Source organism: Delphinus delphis, chromosome 7, assembly GCF_949987515.2.
Source record: "Delphinus delphis chromosome 7, mDelDel1.2, whole genome shotgun sequence".
NCBI lineage: Eukaryota > Metazoa > Chordata > Mammalia > Artiodactyla > Delphinidae > Delphinus > Delphinus delphis.
This window is the reverse complement of record NC_082689.1, coordinates 71996639-72006746: the sequence shown is the minus strand read 5'-3', so window position 1 is coordinate 72006746 and position 10108 is coordinate 71996639. Positions and strand designations below refer to the sequence as shown.

Genomic DNA, 10108 nt, shown 5'->3' with positions numbered 1-10108 from the left:
ACTTGAACAGACACTTCTCCAAAGAAGATGTGCAAAAGAGCAACAAGCAAGTGAAAAGATACTTATCACTAACCATCAGGGAAATGCAAATCAAAACCACAGTGAGATACCACATCACACCTGTTAGGATGGCTACTATCAAAAAATAAACAACAAAACAAGTGTTGACAAAGACGTGGAGAAATTGGAAACTTGTGTACTGTTGGAGGGAATGTAAAATGGTACAGCTGCTGTGGAAATCATTATGGTAGTTCCTTAAAAACTAAAACATAGAATTACCATCTGATCCAGCAATTCCATTTCTGGGTATAAACCCAAAAGAACTGAAAGCAGAGTCTTGAAGAGATATTTGTACACCCATGTTCATAGCAGCATTATTCACAATAGCTATAGAATGGAAGCAACCCAAATGTCCATCAACAGATGAATACATAAACAAAATGTGGTCTATACATATACAATGATATTATTATTCAGCCTTAAAAAGAAAGGAAATTCTGATACATGGTACAACATGGATGAATCTTGAAGACATGTTAAGTGAAATAAGTCAGATACAAAAAGACAAAAAGTAGAATGGTGGTTGCCAGGGGCTGGGGGAAGGAGGAGTTACTGTGTAATGGATAGAGTCTCAGTTCTGGAATGGATAGTGGTGATAGATGTGCAAAAATATGGATCTACTGAACACCACTGAACTGTACACTTAAAAATGATTAAGATGGCAAATTTTATGTCATGTATATTTAACCACAATTTTTTTAAAAAGGGAGGATGGCTAGAGAGAGAGAGGCATGGACATATATACACTACAAAACATAAGGTAGATAGCTAGTGGGAAGCAGCCGCATAGCACAGGGATATCAGCTCAGTGCTTTGTGACCGCCTGGAGGGATGGGATAGGGAGGGTGGGAGGGAGGGAGACGCAAGAGGGAAGAGATATGGGAACATATGTATATGTATAACTGATTCACTTTGTTATAAAGCAGAAACTAACACACCATTGTAAAGCAATTATACCCCAATAAAGATGTTAAAAAAAAATAAAATAAAAAAGGGAGGATGGCTAGAAAAAATGAGATACTGGTACTTAGTAAATGATGAGGCCTAAACTAGTATAGTGGCAGAGGGAATGGAAAATTGGAGATAAATGTACACCATAGGAATTTTAGAGAAAGATTCTTCAGGATGTCATGGAGGGATGGGTAAAGTGAGAAGTCCAAAGGAATTCTGAGGTTTCCTACCATGGGTGGCTAGATGTATGTTGATTCTGTTAACCGTGGTATGGAATACAGGGGAAAGAGCAAGTGTGAAAAGTAGGAAGACAATGAGATCATTTTTAGATTGTTGAGGTTGTGTTATCTGTGTCATGTCCTAAGATAGAGTTTGAGGTCAGAAGAAGAATATAGTGTGTATTTATTGATACAGGAATCATCAATGATAAGTAAGCCTGAGGTTTTCCAACTTCTAGGCAGACTCTGAATGTTATAACTAGGGGTTTTATGCTATTTTTAATGACCCAAATAGTCTCAAATGAATGGCACGTGTGCCTGTAATTATGGTGTACAAGGTATTATTTTTTTTAAATGCCACTGCTTTGTAAATAAAACTCTTCAAGCATTGTGACATGGAAATAAAAACAACAATAACAGTTGTACATAATAGTGAAAAGATTGGCAACCACTACAGAGGCAATACTTGAATCTATATGAAGATGAGTAAGGAATATAACTTTTATTCCAAGTTTACTTAAGACATCAATCTGTTATATTCAAACCTGGGTTACCCCACATTATAAAATCAAGTTCCTTTCCACTTGTCTTTCATATAATATGACTCTTAACTTACCTTGAGGATTTAGACATATTTTATGCCATCATAGCACCAGTCCCATAATGAAAAACATCAACACCAAAGGATGAACTGCAATGAAAATCCTCTACCTGTGGAGGATACTGCATCGCATGCTGTAAAGTGCTGAGTTAATCAAAATAATGGGTAAGATAATAAAATTAAGACTGGAGCACCTCCAGATACTAAATCTTTAGCCAGGGTAATTGTAAGGCCAGCTTCATTTCTTACTCTTATTTCAGGAATTAGTCTTGTGTTGTAGTCTAATGTCTAAAAACATTTGTTTTATATACTTTGTTCAGTTGCCTGATTGCTTACAGCAGGAGGCTAAAGATAATTCCAGTTCCTTCCTCATGTACAGAAGTGAACTTAGTGTTCAATATTCTTTTCAGATTTTGATTCCATAGCAGTGTAACTATTTCTAAATAAACTAGAATACATTCATCTCTTAAAAATTACCATCTTGTTATTATTCCATAACACTACCAATGCTCAAATTAGTTGTGGAATATTTTGGTGAGAAAATGCATTCAAATAATGTTCAAAGTAATCAAGAAAATCAGTCTTATGTTCTGAGGAATTTTATTTGAAGGCCAAAGACCTTACCAACTGAAGCTTACTAAGTTTGCTGCCAATGCGTAGATTACTCGACCTTTTTGGTATTGGTTTTGTCATCTGTAAAATGGGCTACATCCTGGCCTATATGAATGGGGCCCTCTGGAATTGTACAGCATGTAGCCTGAATTGCTGCAAAGCAGTAGCCCAGGCTATAGTAAGATGCTTTCATCTGAAACAAAATATTCAAATCAAAATTGCTTATGCAATAAATTATCTCATCTAGCAAAATGTTCAGAGGTAGTGTGGCTCTAAGATTAATTTGATGGCTCATGTCATCAAGAACCCAAGTCCTTTCCATCTCCCTCACTTCCCCCATTTTCAGCATTACTGTTGTCATCTCTCAGGTTTGTCTCTGCATAGCTGAATGATGGTTGCAGTAGCTCCAAGCATCATGGCCTCCTATAACCATCTCCAAAGACCAAAAGGGACAGAAATTCTCCTCTGAACAATTCCCCAGAAGACTTCTCACATATGTCACTGCCCAGGATTATATCACATGCTCATTCTTTAAGCAATCACTTTCAACAGGAATGGAATTACCATGATTGGCTTACTAATTAAAAGATTTATCCTCCTGGGGCTAAAAAAGTGCCCACTTTCCCATGATGTTTACAGCCAACCAACATCTACAGAGTGGATGGAAGGAAGAAGACAAGACAGCCAGCTACTGAATAGGCAATTAAAGTGTCTTCCACATGAAAAATACCTATACAATAAAAAGCTATTTAACTTAAGTGAAATAATAGATGTGAAAGTAATCCACAACTCAATTATTATGTAAATGTTATGCCTTAACCTTTAAATGGCATCATTCAGTATATTCACCAGTTATATTTACCAGCTAAATTTACCATACTTGGTTTGTGACTTTTTAAATGTTAAAAAAAGCACACTTTTTTGCAGAGATATTATGATCTATAGATAAGGAAGATGACAAAGATGTTAGTCTTTCCAAATTCTACCAACCAGAGAAAAAAAGCACTGTTAATGTTTTATACATCCCTGCAGGAAAAAAGCACTAACATTTTAGTATATGCATCCCAGCAAAGTTTGCCCCATGCTAAGTGCATTAAATATATTTTAACAGAATTACTATACATACTATACTATAACCAGCCATTTCACTTAATTTACCAATATTAATATAGATTTTCATGATAATTTTTAATGGCTGAATAGAATCAGCCTTTGTTTTTAAACAGTCACTTCTATATTCAAAAGAATTGAGATTTGCTATAATGAGGATATTCAGAAAAGCAATTTTGAAGAAGAGCTGTAAATGTAATTGAAGAATTGGAGGAATCACAGATGAGACCATACCTTTCAAGGCCTTCCACTCTCTCCATACAAACCTGCCATGTAAATGTCTTGTTAGCCTTTGGTGATGTAATGACCTTGCTGAGCTTTCCTTTCATCTCAGCACAAGGTTTATTCTCAACTGGCTATAAGCCTTAGGTCTCTTTCATTCACTACTGAATCCCTCTTCAAGATTCAACCACATTCTTTGGTAACCATTACCATGATTATTAGGGCTATTTTAAAATTTTTATTTATTTATTTAACAAACTTATTTTTGGCTGTGTTGGGTCTTCGTTGCTGCATGGGGGCTTTCTCTGGTTGTGGCGAGTGGGGGCTACTCTTCACTGGGGCGCGTGGGCCTCTCACTGTGGTGGCTTCTCTTGTTGCAGAGCATGGGCTCTGGGCATGCTAGCTTCAGTAGTTGTGGCACACGGGCTCAGTAGTTGTGGCTCGCGGGCTCTAGAGAGCAGGCATAGTAGTTGTGGTGCACGGGTCCAGTTGTTCCGCGGCATGTGGGATCCTCCCAGAGCAGGGCTTGAACCCATGTCCCTTGCATGGGCAGGCGGATTCTCAACCACTGCACCAGCCGGGAAGTCCCAGGGCTATTTTTTATTAAAGGACATGGTAAGGAGTTTGTTCAGGGAGAATAAGGGCACTCTTAGAAGTCCAGCTTGATACTTAAATTTTTTTTTTTAATTTCAAGAATGAACTACATACCACTTATAGCATACCTCACAATGCTTTTATTTAGTCATCCAAGTGAGAACAACCCAAATGATCTTCATGTGTTTGGTCAGGGTAGAGATAGAACAAATAAATCTCAGATATTAATTTTGCTACGGTGCAAAATTCTCTTCCAGTGAAGGTCCAGAAGATCCAAATTATCTTTTCCTTTAACCCTGCCTTTAGCCAACTTGTTACCCATCACACTTCCAAGCACTGCTTTTGCTACAGTAACTCATAAGTCTATATAAGCTCCAACAATACCCAAGAACTCTCAATATTTTCTACTCACCTCCATTTACCTGAGCTTTTGCCTGCTCATCTCCTGAATGTTCCGTCTCCTGAATATCATTGGCTGAATATAAAATTTGGGGCAGTTTTATAGTCCCTAAAAAGCAGATAGGGTTAGATATGATGTCTACATAAAACAAAAACTATAAAAAGAATCAAAGTTGAAGCTGCTAAAAAGATTGGAGAAATTGCTCGATATCCCTCAAAACATGGTATTCGAATTCAAAATCTGTAATAAATTGTTAGTGAAAATTAATCCAAACAAATATTGAATACTGGTTGAGAAGTAGGGGGAAGAATCCTCTTCCACTGCTAGTAGGAGTGTAAACTGGTGTAGTCATCTGGAGGGTAGTATGGCAATAGCGTGGAAAGTTAGTGTGCACATACCTAACAACTTGGGGATTCTCCCCTACATATAGATCCTAGAGAAACTCTTACCACAGTCTGTTAGTTATCTATTGCTATGTAACAAATTACTCAAAACTGAGTGGCTTAAAACAACGATAAACATTTATTATTCCACAGTTTCTATGGGTCAAGAATTCAGGAGTGTCTCTTGTAAAGTTGCAGTCCAGATGTTGGCCGGGGCTCCTGTCATCTGTTTAACTTCAGCTGAAGGATCCACTTCTAAGATGCTGCTGTCACATGACATGCACGTTGGTGCTAGCTGTTGGCTGTCCCATGGGGCTGCTACAGTGTCCTCAAGAACACTGTTGGCTTTACCAGGAGCCAGTGATCCAAGAGAACAAGGTGGAAATAGCAATGTATTTATTACCTAGTCTGGGAATTCACACATCACTGCCACATTATGTTGGTCACACAGGCGAAACCCGATACAATGTGGGAAGGGATTACACAGGGGCATGAATCATGTGGGACCATCTAGGAAACAGGCTTGCATACGCAGGTCCATAGAAGACATGTATGACAACATTCACCGCAGTATTATTTGCAGTGACAAGGAGTTGCAGGCAACTTAGGTTTTCATTCTGAGAGAAGTTTGAAAGTAAAATGTGGTATACGCCTGTGATGGAATACCTTGTAGCAATCAAAAGTAATGAACCAGATTTATGTATTCCTTTTTCAACTCAAAAGAAACAAAAATAGACATGTATAGCATAATGCAACTGATACAAGTTTGAAAAACACTGTATATATATATATTTTTTTTTCCCACACCATATATTTTTAAAGATGTATGTGTTGCTAAATATATATATAAAAGGTTGACTGGAAAGACATATGTGGTTGTATGTGGGGGGGGAAAGGGCATTGAAGAGGAGCTGAAGGAAGAAGTAAGAAAATGAAAGAAAAGGGGCTTTGCAACAACAATGTGAAGAGTGTGTCATGAATTGAGGAGAGGAATTATCTTAATTCTGTGTAGTTGAGGTTTAAAAAAAATTTTTTTTTTTTAGGCAGAGTTGTAATGTGGTCCAAGCAGGCCTCCTAAGAGATCTAACTGAGGCAAAATTCCTAGTAGATAAGGTTCTACTAGTTTCTCTGTGTTGTATTTTTTATGAGTCATATTCCTGTGGAAGGAAAATTTCAATTGTCTTAGAATACCTCTCTTATCTCCTTGTTGGAATGAAATTCTTTTAACAGAACACAAACTTCTTTTGTTTCTCAAATGCAAATAATCTTGAGAGAGGTAGCCCACAAATACAATTTATAAAAAGGAGTAAATCATTGATATCAGATCTCCTTGTTAAGGATGTGTTTCATAGGAGCCTAAATGAACAGGATTTTAAATTTCTTGAACGGGTATGGGGGTAGAGGGGATAGAAAAGAGAAGGAGCACAGAGCGGGTGCAGTAAGGTACCAAAGACAGATCAGCTCCCTCATGATTTTGATTAAAACTAGTGTTTTTAACAAATTTCATTTTGGGGTTGAAATAAGAAAAAGAGATTACCTTGCATTTATGGTAATTTAGTTCTTTTGAGTTCAAGGTATACCCACAGATAAATTTTCATTTGTTTAATTTTAACCATGGTTAACAACTAAATAAATATATTAATTTACTCTCTAGATGTTGTTTCAAACTGATGACTATTTTTGGGGTTCGGTAGTAGTGGATTGATTGGTTTATCCTCAGGATAAATCAAAACCTATACTTGAGGTCAGGCCAATTTTTTACAATTCACAGAGCAACCAGGACTAAAATGGAGAAGGTTCAGGTTAAAACCTAATTTATCTTAGAAAAAGTATGTTGTGCCTACTTGTAATTGTATGATAGCAGAGGGTTAGGAAAATGTTTTTATATTTGAGGAGAATAATAATACTGGTTTTACTGAAGATAGGCCCAACCTATGGCACCGTGAATGCAAGAGTCATTCACATAACAAATGATCCACATGTGTATTGTAACAATTGTTCTGGAGACTAATTGTGGCCCTTTGGGGATCATGGCCAGTACTTCTTGAACAGCTACTCCTGCTGAGTAGCAACAATGAAGACAGCAGTCCAAAGTAGCCAATAGTCACCTTTCTTTTTTTCAGGGATATTTAATTTATTTTTAAAAGAAAATTAATCATTGAAAAACTGTTCTTCGTGTGTGTTTAAGTATTTTATTTCTCATTCGCCCCTCGGACACCAGACATGTTAATATCAAGCTCTTATATGCCAGCTAATATAAAGTAATGTAACCACATATGCTCCCTAAGGCAAAACACCCCAATGAAGACGACTCTCCATGGAGCATCTGGCAGCCAGTTCTACAAACACAAAAACCACACACTTGATTCACAGCACCACCTTGTTCTCTGTTCCACATGGTATTTTTGATTGAGCACCAGCTCCTTAAGGCATCACTGTAATATTTGGTTAACATATGTACATAATAACAGCAGATTTTCATATAAGCCTTCACAAACACTCTAGGAATTTTGGAAAATACTCTGAGGTTATGAAGCATTCTAAAGCTTAATATTTCTTCAAAACTTTTCTATTCTCCCTTCACTACTTATGAAAAGCCCTTTACTAAGGACATTAGCTAAGGATCACGTCTGCACTAGACTGTAAGCTCCATGAAGGTAGGGCCTGTGCCTGTCTTGTTCATTCAATGATTCCTCAGACCCCAGCAAGGCATCAAATCATAGTTCATGAATGCCTGAACTTGTATCTCATGACTTATTAGACAAATTTATATAATAAATTTTTCTTAATGACAACTGGGTTGTATGTCTACAATAGAGACATTTCACCTATTAGAACAAGACCTTAAAAAATATTCTAATATTTTCATATTAGAAATGTGAAATAAACAATAAAAAGTGGTCCAGAGAGGTTCAGAGACTCATGAAAGTCACATCACTTGACTTAAGACCACCTTCCTCCACCCAGCCCAATGCTCTTTGAACCACACTCTGCTGCTCCTCCTTTATGATTCTGTAAAAAGCAAATTTAAATTAACTAGCTTTTTTTGAGAAAAAAAAAATTCCAGGTTCATTAAGAAAAACTAAAAAACTAGTTTGTAAAAGTCTTTTATTGTATCCGTGCCACACATAGTAGTGAAAAATAACACTCCTAAAAAAAAGAATGCTACCTTTTCCACAACATTTTATTTTAAATAAAACTTCAAGTACTCTTACATAGGTACAAAAAAATTCTGATCTACTTGCCTCCAACAGGCCACCACAACACACAGTAGATAAAACACAGTGGTTACAAATGTCTTTTAAATTTATTTCTGAGGCAAGGCAAATGGGAGGGAAATGTTTCTATGAAAAAATACTGTGTGCGTAGGAAATTGTCACAATTTTATTCCACATGGATACAAATGATTATACTTTAATTTAGGCCCTGGTGGCTTAAAATTATATAACAAAATAGAAAAAATGGAAAACTAATATCCCCTACACCCTGTTTCAAAGGCAGGCACTACCAAGATCAAGGAGATGCCACAGTGTTGGTAGAGGATAATTACTGTACAAGCTGTATAGCTATAATTACCTTCAGACTAAAATAAAATGCTACAATCCTTCTAAGGCATAAACAATAATGTCTGCAAACAATATATACACATAATACATATTTAAAACAAGACTTAATATAAACAATAATGAACAGTATATACATGTCAATTTTTCTTCACTGTCTTGAAATACAATTTAACTACACAAGTGATGCAGCAACATATATATATATACACATATATATATGTATATATATATATATATATATAAATGTACTTGTAACTCTACAGTAAAGTTTATTTTTGGTGCTTTTATAGCACATCAGTGTAAACAGTTTAACTTGGCTTTGTTTTATATTTTAAAACATTCCTTGTTGTATTTTCAAGATTTAAAGCAATTTTTCTAGTTCTTCCTTTTCACAGAAAACGAAGATTCTGGATGTGGTTTAATCATAAATAATTCATAAAATTAAATACATTCACTAAAAAATAAACTACAAAGTAAAAAAATGAAAAATAGATATTTATTGAGAGGGAAAGGAGAACCATTTCCCACGTTAGAGCTCTGGTGTTGAATATTCAGTGCGATTTGATACATTTTAATTGCTATTGCACTATAACACCCTTTCCTTTGAAAATTCTTTGGGTGTGCTTCCCTGTTCTACCTAAATTAGCTGATAAATCACACAAACCAATAACCAAGGGCCTTGGTTGTTGTAGGAGTGAAGCCTTTAAAAACGGTATCATTCTTCTGATACTTTTTTTTTGTGTGATATTTATTTTAAGGAAAAAAACGTCATTATGTATGTGCCTTGCACATGTATGTAAATACAGTTCACATTGCTGGTTCGTTTGTCCTTGTTTAAAAGGAAAAAAAAAAGAGATTATTATAACTTCAGCTCACTTTGAAAGTATCTGTCCACTTTTTTTCAAAATACTTCCTCATACTGTGGCCAGCTCTGCCTATATCAGAATCATCTTCATTAAATGTTTCACAGTTGTCAAAAACAAGCCTGACATCTAGAGCAAAAGTTTCAAGGTTTGGATACCTGGAAGAAAACACATGATTACAGGTTGCTTTTGTAGGCTGGTTTTGTTTTGCAAACAAATGAAGAGGTAATAAAAGATAAAATAAAACATAAAATTGAAAGGAAAAAAGAAAAAGATTAGGGTAACTGCATTTAAACTGATATAAAACATATTATACCCTCTTATAAATAGGACGTTTAAAAGACTGCACGTGTTCTGGACATATAGAATTTAAAGACAGGTTAAATGGAAAACAGATTTCTCTTGAAGATCAAGATATATTTCAACAAACTTGCATTTTTCTTACATCCAATTTCCTGTTCGACCTGTATCACAATTTTGTTACAGGACTCATCCTACTTAATTAGTTTATTAACTCTGACCAACTGT

General features: G+C 35.8%; 1 protein-coding gene across 22 annotated transcripts in view; it reads right to left on the bottom strand.

Moving 5' to 3' along the window:
* Positions 1-8317: 8317 nt before the first annotated feature.
* The window catches only part of BAZ2B (bromodomain adjacent to zinc finger domain 2B), a 382464-nt gene continuing 380673 nt past the window's right edge, over positions 8318-10108 (bottom strand). For all 22 annotated transcript variants that reach the window (XM_060016702.2, XM_060016712.2, XM_060016708.2 and 19 more), the window contains one exon: positions 8318-9738. In XM_060016702.2, coding sequence (XP_059872685.1) covers positions 9585-9738 — 154 coding nt within the window. In that variant the 3' untranslated portion in view covers positions 8318-9584. The remainder of the gene's footprint in view (positions 9739-10108) is intronic.